Genomic DNA, 18,405 nt, shown 5'->3' on the forward strand with positions numbered 1-18,405 from the left:
TCTTTTAAGGTTTTCCAAGGTGTGATACTCCTAGCACCAGGCAATGCTCATGGTATTGGAAATTTTAGTTCTTCATATACCATACAGGTGCAGAATGAGAATGTCTCATAAATGTGAGGGCTAGCAAGTGGCTGCAGCACATCAGAAGAATAGAGCAGGAGAGAATCAGAAGTCATCACTATCACCTCGCTCACTTCAAAAGCCATGAAAATCTTCAGAAGCATCACAAGCAAGGAAAAACCTCAAACAACTACCCCCTTCCTGGTATGCCCTGCAGAAAAATTTTCTCCTAATCCTAAAGCTGCTGATCAGCTTAACACCAAGGACAGACGCAGGGCTCATCGCCAGGTTACTATCACACCAGAAACTTTGCTGCTAAAACACTTTCAGAAAGAACATGAAGAAAAAGATTCTTGTAAACCCATGTAAGTAACATCTCAGGATCACAAAGTTCTTTGCTTAAAGTAGGTTGACACGGAAGATATTTAGTAAGTTAGTTGAATAATGATTAGTGAGTCAGTAAGAGGAGTTGGTCTGCACTGGAAAGAATCTCAAAGAACAAGGTAGTTCTACAGCCTGCCACTGTCAGCAGTACAGGGGTAATGTGTCTTTTTACTTGAGTAAAAGTTATTTGTAAAGCATAAATATCCTTCAGATTTTATCAGTCAGATTGCACACCTGATCTGACCCTTTCAATGCCATATTTGAACCCACTAATTCTGTACCAACTAAGCCACAGGGAATGCTGATTAAAATGTACAGCAATTTTGAAGTTTTCAACATTTACAAGCGATTTTTCAGTAAAGTTCTAAAAATTGTGACTGAAGGGATCAGAATTACTTAAAACTATGTTATGAAGTATATATACCACACCAAGGAGTTGTCACATTCATGATTAAAATGCAGGCAATTATAAACCTATGAATGAAATGCAGTGTGGGAGCAGAGTATTATTTGCAATAATGCATCCTACCATGAGTTAAAAAAATACCAGGGTATCAATGCATCTAATCAGAGTATGAGAATATTAAAGCACATAGGAAATTATCACAAAATTCAGCTACCATAACTCAAAACCTGGTTGGAGCAGGGTGCTTTGACCAACCTGATCTAGTGGGTGTGGCATTCCCGCCCATGGCAGGGGAGCTGGAACTAGGTGTTCTTTACGGTTTCTTCCAACCCAAACCATTCTGTGATTCTCTAATCTCAAGCAGAATTGAGGCTCATAAAACCTTTAGCTCTTTCAAAAGACACAGTATGACAGTTGATAATCTGAAGTGATCAGCTCCTTGTGGAAACCTCATTTAACAGACAATGCCTGCATCTGTCCAGCCCTTTCTAAGACACTGACTCAGCACTGAGAGTTGATACGCCATCAGCATTTCAGTGCTGGATGCTTCTTACTGGTTGGAGGCACCTAATAAAAAAAATAAGAGCTTTGGTGTGGGGCTTCCAGAATTTGAATCACAGTGTTCACCACCATCTCCTACTAGAGTGCTCAGGGGAACTCTTAAGGAATACCACATAAAATGCTGCCTTGTTTAAACCTTGTAGAGCTGATAATGAAGAAGAAACTATAGGAGAAGGTGACTTCATCAGATTTTTGACAGTTACTAAACTTGGACTATCCTTAACTTCCAGAACATTTCCAACCCTTTATTGCTGTTTTAGACCTTGTGTAATTCATAGAGTCAGAAATTTAAAGTAATTACTGCTTTACACATTGAGAAGTTAAAAGCTGACCCTGATTAGAAGAGTGCTTTTACACAGTTGGAGTCTTCTGAGCTATTAAAGATCAGCATTACAGAAGTGATAATAAAAGAAGCCCTTGGGGTTTATTTTTCACTACTTTTACAGAAATCAATAATAACTTCTATATCAATCACTCAAAAAGCTGGGCTTTCAAATTACTGGAGTCCATACAGATTATCATTCAGAAATGCACTCTTTTGTCTGTAAACAACAATTTGCTCATAAAAGCTTTATGACAAACTCACAGTAATATAACTTACCCAGAAATGTACAGAACTGACTTTTTTCTACTCTAGCCATGATCTTCAGCCTTGACCTGCAGATAAAAGGGGTGGGGGGTACCACAGGGATTTGGTTCGTGGATTACTTCCCTTCTGAGAGGACTATGAGAAACAGGCACCTAAGATACAGAGCAGTGAATTCACTTGGTATTTCTGAGAGGCCTGCCAGTCCCATAGAACAATTTTAGGGCTCCATGAAGAGAAGTTGCAAATCTCTGCACTTGAGCTTTTACAAAAACTTTACCTCCTTCTAACATTTTATCTGCTTTTAAAGTTACAGAAAAAAACCCGAAACCACCTATAACATACACATGCCAAACTGTCTACATAACTGAGAAGTTAAATTACAAAATTAATAACACTTTGTTGGAATGACTGTGAGCTCACAGGTCTTTGATCTACAGACAATCTCAAGTCTCACCAAAGCTGATGATGCTTAAATATTTTCCTTTGATGATAAGCTGAGTGAAAGGAGCAATTAAATTCTTCTTCACATATTTTATGCACCTGCAAGTAGTGGAAGTGACTACTGAAGACTATGAAAAAATTAAACAGAAATTAAGCCTTGCAGGTTAAGGGATCTTATAGTTGCTGGCAAAAAAAACCCAAAAAATCCAGAAATAAATGGTTAAATCACTTCTTCTGTATTCACTGAAAAAATGCTTTACCTCAAACAATTGTCTGACTGTTAGAACCAAATTTTTCTCCTGATAGAATGAGACAAAATTCCCCAAATACAAGCTAACTGCTTGGGCAAAAAGCTGCATCAAGCCCCTATTATGGGATACTCACCCTCTTTGGAGCTTATTATTTTAACAGTGCACTCCTTCAGCCAAGAAAAGGACAAGAGCATTTGGTCCTATCACACACCTTTAAGGACTGACTTTTTTCTTATACTTGTGCATAGAGTAAGATGTGTTCAGGAAAGAAGAAAAAAATCACAGAATCATAGAATTGTTCAAGTTGGAAAGGACATTTAAAGTATATCTAGTCCAACCACCCTGCAATAAGGAGGGACATATTCAACTACATCAGGGTGCTCAGAGCCCTATCCAACCTGACCTTAAATGTATCCATGGATGGGGCATCCACCACCTCTGTGGGCAACCTGTGCCAGTGTTTTACCACCCTCACTGAAAAAAACTTATTTCTTATATCAACCCTCTTTTAGTTTAAAGCCACTAGCCTTTGTCCTAGCACAACAGGCCCTGCTAAAACATCCGTCCCCACCTGTTTTGTAAACCCCTTCCAAGTACTGAAGTGTCACAATAAGGTCTCCCTGGAGCCTCGTCTCTTCTTCAGGCTGAACAAAATGTCCTTTTTCATGAGAGCATCCAGCAAACACAGCCCATGTACTGAGGAGGAATCTGACAGAAGAATGTTCTTGCACCGTTTTTAAAGTTTGGTGCTGAGCAATGAAAATGAAACATCTTCAGCAACAGACAGCTAACAGACCATGAGAATCAGCCACAGGTTTCAGTGCTCAGGAAGAGGCTGCATTATAACTAAACAAGGGGCATTTTGATGAGGAAGTTGATTGCCTGTAAGCCTGAAAATTATAAATGTAATTTTAACTTCTAAAGAAGCAAAAGTCTCTCATTAGCCATTTTAGGAAGTCTATCCCTATGATATATCTTTCTAATCCAAAATCAACCATAAGAAAGCATCTGGTGGTCTACACTTGAAGCAGCTGTATGGGAATGGAAAAAGGTTCCTGAACTTGCTAGAGGATTTCTACCTCAGCCCAAAGACTGCATAAGAAGCATGGTGGAAATATGACAACAAAAAATACATGCAGTTTAGAGGTTTCCTGCCTAGATCATAGTATCTCTTGTGCTAAATAAAGCAAAGACTCATTAATTTTTAATTTTTTTCCAAAATGTATCTGTTTGCTGCCACTGCCCTAAACAAACAGGTGTTAAACAAGGGTTCTCCACAGGCTTTCAGATTTGTAAAAGTCTTGGGCTTCTTGTGGAACCTGAAGGCAATGGCACCAGTCTAGGTAACTCACAACAGCTCTGCTGCAGGCACTATTTCCATGCAAGACAAATGAATAAAGAGCCTGAGAGCTCAAAGTGCTCCCAAGAGACCAAGAAAACTGTCAGGGCAGCAACGTGCTGCAACCAAGAGCTCAGAAGCACATCAGCTGAGCAGCAGCCAGACACACACATCTGATGGCTGTTCAACAAGAGGGATATTGCAAAGGCCTTCACACAGTATCTTGAACTATTTCATCTGTACAGGAAAATGTGCATAAGCACACATTCTCTTGTGGTTTGAGAGAGACACTTTTGAAGTCTGCTGGCCCTCTGAATAAGTCATGCCTCAATAACATCTATTTCTAGGATTGCACAAAGGAGGTAGAAAACCCTTCTAAATATTTGAGGGTTGTCCTTTAGTTACAAAAGCACTGCATCCCGTGCAGATTTGGAGAACTGACACAGTTTTGATTGCACCTGTTGGCCTAACTTGTGAATAAGAAAAAATATTAACGTGTAAAAAAATCAATCGTTACTCAGGTGGCTATAAATTTGCATTATGAGCGTTTACGTTTTAAGAATTTTAAATTCAAACAACAGCACCAAAACACTGGTAGGAGAGAAGGAGGGGGAAAAAAAGTAAAATTAGCCACACATGCATACTGAAGGGAAAGAAAGGCTAAATTCTCACTTACACAGAAGTCCCTTCATACAACTCTGGAAGGATAAAGAGGCTTTCAAGCAGATGTAAATTACACTCAAGCTGCCTTTAAAGCCCCATTTTCACTCAGACTCAGTTTAAAGCTACTTTGATGCCAATTAGAGTCCAACCTGAATTGTTTATGTGGCACTGGTGCAGAGCTGAGAGTGTAGTTGATAGTTAGGAGTGGAAGTATTCAGACGCTAGTATTGAACTTTTGCTACAAGATCGTTTAACTCAGACTTACAAAAGGAAAGGATTGTAAGAAAAAAAAAAGGACTGCCTTTGTAAATAGTTCAGAACCCCAAAGAACCGTCACAGAACCATCTGGCTCACATCATCTCTTTTTTGCCTTCGTTTTCCCTTCCACCATTTTTATTTTTCAGCCAAGACAACAATTAATGTCATTCTCAGGAGTGATGCAGTGGAAGAAAATGTCTCTGATGAAGTGAGAACACAAGGCAGGGAAGACTTTGGCTGACTAATGCAGCAGTTTTATCAATAGAGTGGCACTACCTTGGCAGAAGGAGAATTCTAGGTAAAATAATTAAGCAGTGGTTTATTTTTAATTTAAAAATAAGTAGGACAGCAAAAAAGAAGCATTGTGGGCCACACTGTTCCTCCCTCTTCCCCGACTTTGTAGATCATTCCAATCACAGGCACTCTTAGCACACTCCCTTAAGGTTTTTGCCACTGTAACACTGGCTGCAGTGCCTTTGCCTGGCAATAGCTAAGTTACTCTTCCTCAACAAGCTGGGGCTTCACAGGAAGACTAAATCATCCAAAAGTCAGTTCTAGAATATTTTTTCTATGCAGGTTCTTCAGTGGGTGAAGTGATCGCCACTCTTATCTGACCATGAACAATTCCATCAGAAAAAAACCAAGAAGCAAAGTTGGTTGCAGGGTTACCCAGAGCTTCTGCTTGAAAACAAGTGCTCAGATTGAGACAACATATTCCTTGCTCGTACTTCCTCCAGAGGGGAAAAAGGATAATGGCAGTGGCCATCGTGAAATAAATGTTTTTCTGCTTTATCTATTACTGATTCAGATGCCCACATCTGCCAGACATCTCCCTCTCAGCTGTCTACTGACCCCTCAGGCTGCTTGGATATGATAAGAGGTGGGGTGTAGGCACCTTTTAAGGGTTTTGTCCAGAAAGGACCTCCCTCAGCCCTAGACATGTGCTTTCACAGAGTGCTTTCTCTTGCCAGGGTGTCAGAGGCTGAAACAGTTCATGCCTCAAACATTGATATAAAGTTTTAAAGAAGCTGCAGCCACAGAAACCTCCTTGAAGAACTTTGGACTATAAGTCGAACTGCTGATTAGATAAAAGGAATGTTCAATCACCTCAGGCTGAGGGAAAGGTATGCATCCACAATAGGCCAAAGCCTCCAACTGAGTTTGGGGTGAGAGCACAGCTCACAGAAGCCAGGTTTACACAGACTGCCCCCAGCCGAGGGGGGAGGAGGAGGTTTTGGGTGCATGGTGCAGCCTCTGGTGAGAGGCAGTGAACACCCATCCTCCAATTACACAAACTGGCCCCACTGTGGAACCCCCAACCCCACAGGCCACATCCACGGGACTTTCCCGTGAGAGGCTCAGCCCCACAGGGCTGCACGTGGTGCAAGAGACCCAGAGTCTGCTGTGAGAGACTGACCCCCACCCCAGGGGACATGGCTGGACATTACCCAGCCTGAGCATGTACACCCATGGGACTCTGTGCCTTCTGGGGGACCTTCACCACCGAGAGACCAGCTGGAGAGGATCAACGAACAACATTGGGATCCACGGAGTGGTGATATTTTCCTTATTCTGTCCCTGTCACTCTTTCTGTCCACCTCCCCTACCTATTTTCTACTTCTTTCTTTCTCTCTCTCTCTCTCATATTGACCATCAAATAAAACCCTTACTATTGTCACTGGTATATGATCTTGTTTGCACCTTAATTCGGGCAGAGACATTTCTAAGAACCTTGAAACTGGATCATAATACAGGGGTACCCTGGGTCTGCATCAATACCAGCCTCTGCTGATCTGAGAAGGAAATGAACAAACCCAGAGCAGATCCCCAAGGCATCATTGGCTCAGCTGGGCACAGTCACTTTCAAAACACTATCCAGGAGGGCTTTCTTCCCACAGGGGCTAATTAATCAAAATAAATACCTGTAGTCAGGAGCCTCCCTCCAACCCCTCCCATACACTCTTTAATTTGTCCAGAGGAAGCATTCCAAGACATCTCAGTTTGTTGCTGGGTAAACAGCTGCAACATCACCATGAAGAGCACAGCATCCCCTCTCTCTCTTTTGAAAGCATCTGGTGTACAAAATAGCCATTCATTTTTTATCTTTATTTTTTTAATTCTACCAGCACTGAGATGGTTGGATTCATCTGCAGCATCCTGCTCATCCTATTAATCAGTATGGCAGATTGTTTCAAAACTCTAGAGGAGAACATCCCTTTGCAGACTCTGACTATCAAGATTAGTGGAGAGTGGCTCCAGAATGAAGAAAGGAGGCTGAGAGAGTGTAGTCTGCGTTTCCAAGGGCCACCATGTGCAACAGGAAATCTCATCTATTGGAGGTTCCAGAAGTGTTATTGCTTCTTGTGCTATTTTCTGGGACTCCTGCAACCCTCTTCCTCCTTGCATGTGTTTAGATTTCCTCTCTTTAGTGGAGCAGACGGCACCAGAGTAAATACCACAGTGTACAGGACATTCTGCCTCCAAGGCAGGAGTGGATAGTGCATAGCAAAGCATTTTCCTGTATGGCATGGAGCCACCACTGCCTTCCATGCACACACTTGATCCATCCCTTCCTTACAATTCTGATAGCAGCTCTCTCTTTTTCAGAGGGATATCCAGAGACAGAATTACACGTCCCACCTAAAACTTCCAGTTTGCACCCATGCCAAGCAATCCCTGTGGAAACTTTTTTCCTAATAGAGACTAATGTAGAAGTCACCATTATAAACTCACTTCTAATGCTCTCCTGGCTCTACACAAATCCCTCCGAGGTGTAGGATATCCAGGCTGGATGACTCCAAGTCATGGAGTGATTCCATGACATGGAGCCAGCATCTGGAAGGATCTGAAAGACCTTTGAGTGTCGCTATTCGTCTTTTCAAGCAGAAAACCCATCCTTTATCTTAATCTCTTGCATAATATTATTACTTTGTAATAACTAACCGCCTTCAAAATTGATCCATTGAATATATCTCCCTTTTGTATTAATTTCTCAGTTGTCCCCTATTCCCTCATGAATTTTGAATCCATCACACAAAAAACCCACCAAAACCACTAACCTCAAATTACAGAAATTATGCTTATGCAGCAAAAACATGTCTGCTGGAAGAAAACAAGGCAAAAAGCCCAGTTTCATTAGTTTATAGAGAAATGAGTAAGAGAGCAGTGGCATAAATATTTGAAACCTCCTGTTTCCCATTCAGAATGCAACTCAGATGCATAAGGATTAAGCTCTGGTTGACTGCTACTTGAAGTGCATTAGTACAGCTACTTAAAACTGAGTAAATCCATCAAAGGCAAGTTTCCTCTGTTTCAAGTTAGACACACAATATTGAACAGCATCAGCTTCAAGTTGCCATGACATGAATAACACGTCAATATCCCTACACCATTAATAGCAACATGCAAGAGTTTGCTGGGTTTTTTTCAGAATACTTGAAATGGAAATAGAACTCATTGTACTCTTTTTAAGGCCATTTCCCTCAATTGCTCACATGATGATGAAGAACCACCTCAAACATACAAGGTAAACAAAGAACAGTAGAGAGAACCCAACTTTGGCCAGATGAAGCTAAATATATGATTTTTTAATGCAGATTTCTGCAGGGTGGCTGTAAATAGGAGGGAGCAGGGCATGACCCTGTGTGCCCACAAAGTACAGTGCAGCTCTGAAGGGTGCTGGGTGAATGAAGAGTTTGGCAAACCTCAACTATTCACCTAATGATAACCAGACAATGACTGTGTAGTGGCAATGCAATGTATTAGAAATCTGCATTCCCATCACAGTACCCTACCTGTTCCAGAAACAAGGGATGCAATAACCTCCAGCAGTGTCAGACCTCCTGAACATATGACCAGGACTTTTTATGCAGTGAAAATACAGCAGGTGGTACCTCCCCTATGAGATGACTTGCCTGGCCGTCCCTCATGACATCCACCAAGTCTTCTGTGCGCCTGACACTTGCCCGTTGTTGAGTCTCATTTAACCCCAACACCCAAAGAAGACCATTGACTTCCAAGGCTGCAGGGCAGGTAACTGCACTAGGGCCTACCTCACCGAAAAGGTCATTCTTCAGAGTCATCACTGCCCTGTCTAAACTAGTATGCTTTAGGATTTACTTGGCTTGTATCATTTTGTCAATCAGTTAGAGCATTTGAGGGTTAGGGGTTTTGTCTACTCCTTCTGTTAATCCAAAAAAAAAAAAAAAAAAGAAAAAAGAAAAAGATGGATTTCACTCTTTAGTTATCTATTTCCTAACTATCTGTACCAAGAACAAAGACACCAACCTTTTAAAATCTGAAAGAGGCTTTGGGTATTTTTTCTTTTGAAGTCTGGGATTTTCTAGCAGTGCTCTTTCCCTTTCTGTGCCAATTAAAATGGCTCTGTTTTGTAACTGATAAAGGTGCCTTTAACATGTGTCCACAACAAGGAGCATTGTGTGCAGTTGCAATTGTTCAATAGATGCCCAGTCTGAGACAGATGGTGCTTTATCTTCACCCACTTGTCAAGGCAGCATAATGCATTGTCCCGTCAGGGATTAATGGAAGTGCCACTCACATTAGATGCTAATTCTGGTACAAGTCTGTTAGAACACTACAGATGCTACAGCTACTGTTTGCAACCAGTGCTCAAAGCAGTCAGTCCACACTGGAGGAGAAGCAGGACATTCAGAAACCAAGGTGAGGAGCACAACGCGAAAATCTATGCAGAATGCAACCTTGTGGTCCATGGGAAAGAGTCGTTTAAAAAGCAAGAAGAGGATGATTAAAAAAAAAACCACAGAGAAATAGTAGAAGAAAAAGTGATGACTGAATATTAAAGCAGACAAAAAGATCAGGAATCAAGTGGGAGGTTAAAACAAAAGATTCAACACAACAGAGGAAGAGCTTTTTCTCAGTAATGATCAACTATCACATCAGAAAATCAGCACTAGAATGGTGTCCATAATAGGGAAGAGCAGCTGTAATATAGGACAGAATGTAGGTACAGTATTCTACAGTTGGATGTTTCCTCACTGTGTAGCCCAAAGCATTATTACCTTACTAAAAAAAAAAAAAGAGTGTTTAACATATTGAATAGGTACGCAGTTGAGTACTGACTATTAATGAACATGTAAGTCTCAAAACTGATTCCAAGATACATACTCCAAGAACAATATGCCAGGAGACATCTGCATAAACACTATAAAATTCAGAGATAAGTTTTCAGCTCTCTCCTGGAGCCTCTCTTTTTTGTTTAGGTAAGGGATTTGAGATCTAAGGCTAATTTGAGATGCCTCCACACATGCAGTCTCAGCAGACTGAGAACCTTCTAGGCTCTAAAGAGCTTATGCTGCAGCACTTTTATCACATTTTCTTCTTAGTACTGTGCCCATTTACCATGCTCTGTAGCTGGCATGGTGGGATAGAGGAAATCCAAGTACTGGACCCCTCTTTCTGAAAAGTCACTGGGGAATGGGAAATCTTTTGTGCTTGAGAGGAGCTCCTACTTACTTACATGGATGACAAACCTAGTTGGATACTCCATGGTCACGAAACTTCTAATAACTGGCACTATCATGTCACTAATTGGTCAAGGCCTTTCACTCTGCATTTCAGAAGAGCTTGCTTGTGAGAGAAAAGGAAGCAAGGAAGAAGAGGCTATTCAGAGATGTTGATCAAACCTGAAAAGCCAAACCGTGGCAGCAGATGGTAGATGGCAAACAGGAAGGTTTTGTGAAAAACTAGAATAGTATAAAAATAGTTGAAAGAAGGAAAGCATTCTGACAGCATGAAATACAAACCTTTAAAGATACACAAGGAAATGCATACACACCGTCTGTTGCTCCATTAATAGATGAAGATAAAGCAATAGAATAAATGCAAGGGAAATGAAAAAGCAAGAGCAGTCTATCACTAACAAGTTTATGCACTGAGATGCAGCTCGAATCCAGGTCCTGAAATAGTATATTAGACCCTAATGATTTCAAATCTCTTCTCAGAGATGGAGACATGAGGTATACTGTTAACTTCTCACAAGTGTCCTGTACTGCATGCTGGAAGCTGCAGTCATGGTAAAAAGCAGAGGAACTATTAAACAGGAAAACTCCATCTGGTTCACAAAATCAATGAGCTGTAAATCACAAAAATCTAATAGGGTGCACCAGGAAATTAAACCTGTATGCTTCTGCCAGTCTCATACTTTTATTTGTCATGGGATCCGCTGCTGCCAGACGCCAGGAATGGACTAGATAGGCCAGATAGATCTTTGGTCTTGCGTGTCTGTCCATTTTTATGGCTTTCTTTACAACTTTCTTTACTGAGAAAGAACTTGTCAAGGAGATGGAAGAGAATTTGTTGATGACAATACATTTGACATCCACTATACTAGACTAAAAAGCTCTTGGCTGGAGCCAAAGACAATGTAGGTTGATACCTAACTCGTCACTCCACACTCCAAGTGAACATAGTTCAGTGACACACTTCCAGACTCAGACCCACTTACAGCTCCATTTGCAACGGTCCTTACTATTCCCATGTGGACCTTTCTTAAGTAATACTTACGGTATTGGCCAGAAAATTTGCTGACTGTAGGACTGCATACGAACTGGATGCCAGAAGAAAATAGATATTTCTCTTTTGGACCAAAATAGTATTCCCAGTTCTGAGCCACATGATGGACTTCCTCCTCTCAGTCAGTCTCCCTTTTTTTTTGTTCCTTATTCCTTATGCAACTCTGGCAGTGCAATTACCACCCCTTTGCAGTGTGATTAAATTTAAGATGGACTTAAGTTTACCATGTTATTAAGCACCTTGTCACCACAAACTCCCTCTTTAGTCCATAGGGAAAGATCAGATCCTTCAAGTCTCCTTCAGGGCAACCATGTTGGCATAACCTGCAAGTCCTGCTACTCAAGCCATGAGACTTTTCCATGTAGAAGAGCCTAGCTGCACTAAATTCCATACTGTCCTACCAAAATGACTCTGTTGGTAACCCAAGATAATGTGTGTTCAAGCTTTTAAAGCACAATACACTCACCTCTCAGAAATAAAGATGCTGTACTATGAGAGTCATGAAAGATGTTCTCATCTTTACAAAAAACATGCATGATCCTTTCAGCCACACAATTTTCCATGGGTGAAGCTCTATACAGTTGGATGAATAAACTGTAAACTCTTGCAATAGTTCCATTTGATTAAGCAAGATTCATTTTACAAATGACTCAACTTCTGTCAGTCCCAATTAAACTAACTAAATGATCAAGCACTTAATGTCAAGGGGTGAACATAGTTTCATCAACATCAAAGTTTCATTTTTATAAAAACATTTTTCTCCACCACAACTGGGTTAAAACAGAGCTTACTCGCTAGTCTTTGGTCTCATTTTTAATATGCTGTTAGTATCTATAAAACAGATCTTACCTTGATCTTCTGAAGAAACCGGTGACCTGGAATAAAACAAAATGCAGTCAATCTTTGGTAAAAAAAGATCACAAATAAAGTTCAGTCTCAGTGTGGGGAATGGGATATGGAGTAATTTGAAGTCTTTTTCCTTATTCCTTAGAAGAGAGGACTGAGAGGCACCTGACAAAAAAAAAAAAAAGAAAGAAAAAAGAAATAGAGCCGAACAGGCCATCTAGCAGCAGGTTCTGCAGGCCAGAGTGACCATATGGAGCCATGTTCATGAGGATTGATGCCAAGACTGTCTGTAGATACTTGGCAGAAACTCATCTGCTACTGTCACTGCCAGGAGAAAACCTCACAACTAGAGGTGGTCAAGGAAATTACATCTTGGCAGGAACTCAAGAGTCATTACAGTGGCCATTTTTTTTGCCACAAGTCAGTGTAGTGGTTAGCATAAAACAGTAGTTGTAATTAATAACAATTCACACCATCTTCACAGAAGTAATACAACAGATCAAAAAAAAGCATCTGGACAGATGTAGGTACAGAAAAAGTCAACATACCAGCAGCAACACAAGAGTTATAGGATACCCTAACCAGTGGGTTAGGACTCTGATAATACCCCAAGAGAGTGAAGGGTTATAAAACACATGTGACCTCTCAGTGTCCCTGTTGATAAAGAGGAGAACCTCAGTGATTCCAGGGATTTGTGTCCAGTTCCCATCACTAAGGATCACACTCCTTATGGTTTTGGTCACCACCCAGAACAAAGGAACATAAAGACACTGAAGTACTGGCCCTCCATTTTTCCCTTTTATGCAGAAGCGTGGCTTAGCAAAACTGAGGCTAACTGTACAGCTGAATCTGGGGTGTACCTTCATTATTTAGACCAGACTGACAGCACACAGTCCAGTGGACTGGGCCATTCCTCAGCACTTCCCAGCACAGATTTCAATTGCATATACAGTCTTCCCACCCAAGTAACAATGAGTTTGTCCCTGCAGTGAATGGGGCAACCCATGTTTCCTTTCCAAGATATATAATTTCAAAAAAATGTACAAAAATAACAAATTAGAAAAGATTTAAAAATGTTAGTGTTGCCAGCAAACAGATCAAAGCCAACATAAGAAAAGCAGCCGCAGAGGGGTGAAGGGAAAAGAAGGAACAAAGGGGAAAAGAGCACTTGTATATTTAACTGAGTCAGCAGGGGCTGAGGGCTGGAGGGGGGAAAAGAAGGGAAGGAACCCTGGGTTAGAGGAATAAAGGAGCTGAGGAAGGAGCCATGATCTCATTTCATAACAAGAGTTTGAAAATGAAGGTTGAGGGATTATAGAACAACAGAAGCAGATATGCAAATATGTAGATGCAAACAGGAAAAAATGAAAGAAAAGAAGGAAGCTTTCCTGCCAAAGTATGTAATTTTTCTTTTGCTGTAAAAAAGAGAGAGATTTGCAAATAAAGAGAGGAAAGAGTTAGAGCACAGCTGGAGCAATGGTCACTGTGAAAGGAAAAAATTTGATTGCCTAATTAGGATTCTGACTGCACAAGAAGCCAATGTGTCTGTATGGATCAGAATTAATTAATCCTCTACTCCCATTAAAGGCTCTGATTGCTGCTGTACATCCTAAGCCTGTATCCTGCTCTGCTGCCAGCCAGGCCAGCTCTGCCCTGACCATTCAGCCATGTGTGTGGAAATACAACAGGAATGCAGGTAACCCAGAGGATTTAGCAGGCAACACTAGAACTGTCCTGCTGCTTTGACCAGTTAGTTACAGACTTTTGTCCTTAACTCCTAGCAGAAACCCTTCTGAAGATCAAAATTCAACACACTGTATTTCCTACAAGGTTAAACAGTGCAGAATGGGTCATAAAAAGTGGTGCAAATTTTACATACTTGAAAATATTTTCACACGCAAGTGTCATGCCAGGTTCCTTAGCTCACGTATCCTGACTGCCCCCGCATTGGTAATGCAGTATTCCACTGCACCAGCAGAGCTTATTCCTTTGTTTTGTTTCTTAATTGCCCAGTCTCATCACCTTTCAGTTCTTTATTTGAAACAATAAAATAAACATTACAGATTATCCTACAATTTGGCGCTTCTTTATGCTTGGGAAAACAGATGTCGTTAGTTCCTTAAAGCATCAACAACAGAAGAGACACTATTACAATACCAATGTCTTCTCAATTAAAGCATTGATTGAAGGAAAGGATGAAAAACGTGTTTATGCATATTTTGTGTGCCTAAAATTAATATCTATTTTTTAACATATTACTGTCTTTTTGTTTTGTTGTATGTCTTGAATACAGTGCCTGTATGAAATTTAACATTACTACTGATGCTACTATGAGTGTTTTTATTTGAAAGGATCCATCAGGTAACTGTGTAGCCTGATATCCTGAGAAAATAAGGTTTATATAACCTTATTTATATCAGTTTCATCAGGTTTATATCAGTATCTTGACGCGTATATATGCACCTCTCTGTCTCACCCTTATAAAATCTGAGCTTGTTGGCTCACTTCATGTGTTGTTAACAGAGGAGTTAGAGAGTCAATTCCTGCTTTCACAAGGAAAAACAATAGCATAAGCTTAACTTTTCTGATGTAGTAGCAAAGGCACAAAGAAAGGGTTTGAATATCCCAGCCACAGGAAAAGCCTCAACGAGAGCTTCCACCATTGGAGATACCAAAGGATCAGCCGCAATAAACTGGGCTTTCTTTGTTCCACTACTGACACGAAGTATTTTGGCAAAGAGTAGAGAGGACTTTCAGCATCCTCCTACAATTCCAGGCCATGCAATTTTAGCAAGGGGGAGGCTTTCCTAACTGCTCAAGTCCTGTCCTAACTACACCAAGGGGAGTCTTGCTTGTAGCTATGGTGGAAGGAAGTGAGACTGCAGAAACCTCCACACTAAACAGTGTTGGGCATTTTGTGCACTGACTCGTCCACCCCATGCCTTTGACAGGCTCTAAGGGAGGAAAGAGAGAAAGCCTAATGACCTGCTCTCAGCCACACACACTCACTCCACAGCCACAGGGGGCATTCCTGACAGGAAATAATCCAGTCGATGCTCATATTTCCGGTCACACATCTTTCTCTCAGGTCTGTAAGAAGTGTGAGAGATATGTTGTGGCAGCACTGGTCACCAGACAGGTGTCCCAAGAAGGGAGGATTCTCATCTGCTAACATCCACACAGGAACCATCTGTCTAGTGCCTGTCAGCTACCCTCCCAGTATGATCTTTGCTATGTGTTTTACTGTCATAAAGAAGCAAGTTATCATCTTCACAGCCTCCATGCCTTAAAAAAAATTAGACACAAGTCAGAGATACTTCAGGAAAACTAATATACTGTCAAGATCTGTGGTCTCACCTGGGTCAAAACACTTTGCCAAATGACATCTTGAAGAGATTTTCATTTGGTTAAACAAAACAGAAAGAATCTTCAGGAAAAGATTCAGGCACTGCAATATCCTGTTCTTGGCCATTTCAGAATGGAATAACTTTTTTCTTTACATATATATATACATACACACACATATCAACTGGGTTTTTCTTCTGGTTTTATCTTGGTGTAAAATTAACTTGTAGAAAGAAAGCATAACCATCTCCCCAAGAGAGTAAAGGCATGCCAGATTGTCTGTGACTGGCTGCATTTCCAGAGTCACAAGATTCAATTAGCTCTTCTACTAACAATGATATTTATTTTCCCAAGCATAAATGAGACAGGGGAGCCTGATTTCACATATTTTCACCAAAGGCTTTAATCTGACTTTCCTCCTGCTCTGGTTTTACAGACAGCTATTGTTGTAGCAGATAGTTAAAGGAAAGACAAATATTTCTGTGATAGGGAAGAGGATCAGAAGGGAGGAGGAGGAGAAGTGTGTTATCAAGAAAGGTCTTATCAGCTCTGCTTTCCATGCTGTTCATAGCCCTCCTTTCTTATAGGTCCAGCAGCAGTGTTCTCCTGTTGCAGAGTGGCAAACTCAGCTCAGAGGGATAGCAGAATTTGCAAGCCTCAGCCTGCAAGGGGAAGCTGTGCAATGTCTGTTCCACCACCCCTTACGCAAGCAAAGCAATAACCTTTAGGCTTAACAGAAAATCCACAAGCATCTTCCAGAAATCAAGGTACACATATTTAGAAATGCATAAAAAGGCCATAAAAATGGTGTAAAAAAAGCCTGATCATAGATGCACTAGCTGCATCCAGCAAATTGGAATACTTACAATATTGAAGGCATGAGACCTGCCCACATAAAACCATGACAGGCCTCCAAGTTCACAGTCTGCTCCAAAGCTCACTGGAATTTTTCCACTCACAGGGTTTGGATGAACTGCTGCAAAAATCTAATCCTCAATATAGCCAAGGCAACCTTCAGTATCATACAAGCCTCTCTCAAACAGCCAAATAGACTATTTCCAAGTGAACTCTCCAATGTGCAAGCACTAGATTTGTTCAGCACTAGATGGGTGGAAGAAGGAATATTCATTTCTAAGGAGGGAAGTGCAGGGACTGTCACAATTTTGAGCCTAGTCAACTGAGACTTCGGAACCTAGAGATACAGCCAGCCTCCAGGAGATGAATTCTAACAAAATTTCAGCCAATGGGTACATTATTCATGAAGACAAAAGCCTCTGGAGAAACAAACTTGGAGCTAATGTAAAGCAGCTATTTTAATCAATAAACCTGCAGCAGAAACCATCTGCACCAGGCCTATTTAAAACCAGCCATTTAATATTTAAAGGCCAAATAACAATCTCTATGCAGCAATTCTACTGGGGTTTATGACCATTCCACTTTTTTCCTGCTTAAGGAATGTATTTCTTCACACTTTCTAATTCAGTCTGACAACAGCTGCCTGTGATGAGGGGAGAGGAAGAGCTGTCAAATTAAACCCATTCCTTCTCATTTTAAATGTACATCTCTTCAGAATCAAAAGTGGCATCCCTGTTAGGATTTATTCACATATCCTGATTGCAAATGAAGAAAATTTTTAGCACATCAAGTATTTTTTAAATATAGGTGAGGAAACCCTCTCATTCAGCAATTTATACCAATACCTCTGGGACTGTGAGTCCCCTGCAGTCCCAGCTGCAGACAGTGCATCATTTTACTGGTAGAAAGGCAGAACTGCTTGCTTTCCTGGTCCCTGACCAGATAATGCTCAGTCTGGGCATCACCATTTTCTGCCGTGGCACTTGATGAAAAATAAAAGTCTAAGAATTATTGAGACCTTCCCCATACTTTCACTTTGGCCCTATACATTCCCAGATCAGAGTGACCATCAGAGGCTGGAGAAGTACAGCAAGTTAGCAAGTTCAGCAAAGGCAAATTCAAAGTCTTGCACTTCAGGAGGAGTAAATCCATGCAACAAGACAGGCTGGGTTGTCTAACAGCTGAAAACAGCTTTTCAGAAAGGGTTCCTGATGTTAGCAGAGTACAAGTTGAACATCTGTCAGCAGAGTTCCCTGAGACAGCAAGGGCTGATGACATGCTGAGCTGTATTTGCTAGAGCAGAGCCATAAAGTAGATGGAAGTGATTTTTGACTCTCTTCTCAGTGCTTGGAAGACTTCAGAACAAGACAGATGTTGACAAAGTGAACTGAGTTCCAGAAAGGGCTGCAGAGATGGCGTGGGCATAGGTGGAGAGGCTACGGAAGCTGAATTCGTTCAGTAAGAAGAGCAGGTTTGGGAAAAATCTAATTGCTGCCTTCAACTACTTAACAGGAAAGTATAGAGAAGACAGAGTCTGCATGAAGAAAGGAGAAGCAACAGTCACAAGCTGGCACATGGGAAATTCAGACGGGATGTTAGGGGAAAAAATTTTTACCATGTGGATGATCAAAGAGAAGAGCAGGCTGTGTAAAGAGATTGTTGAATCTCCAGTTTTGCAGATATTCAAAACTCATCTGGAAAAGGCTCTGAACTTCTTCTAGCTGGATCTGTTCTGAAGATTTGTATAAGATGAACTTCAGAGGTCCTTCCCAACCCATGTTTTTCTGCAATTCTTTAAATCTCTCTACAAAGCTTTCTGGGTTTACTACCGCATTTTTCCTGTCATTCTTTCCTC

At 41.0% G+C, this 18,405-nt stretch overlaps 1 protein-coding gene across 8 annotated transcripts in view; it reads right to left on the reverse strand.

Moving 5' to 3' along the window:
- The window catches only part of DGKI (diacylglycerol kinase iota), a 211,759-nt gene that overhangs the window by 27,242 nt on the left and 166,112 nt on the right, over window positions 1–18,405 (reverse strand). For all 8 annotated transcript variants that reach the window (XM_039570688.1, XM_039570684.1, XM_039570686.1 and 5 more), the window contains one exon: window positions 12,354–12,379. In XM_039570688.1, coding sequence (XP_039426622.1) covers window positions 12,354–12,379 — 26 coding nt within the window. The remainder of the gene's footprint in view (window positions 1–12,353; window positions 12,380–18,405) is intronic.

This window comes from Corvus cornix, chromosome 1A (genome assembly GCF_000738735.6).
Source record: "Corvus cornix cornix isolate S_Up_H32 chromosome 1A, ASM73873v5, whole genome shotgun sequence".
NCBI classification, from domain to species: domain Eukaryota; kingdom Metazoa; phylum Chordata; class Aves; order Passeriformes; family Corvidae; genus Corvus; species Corvus cornix.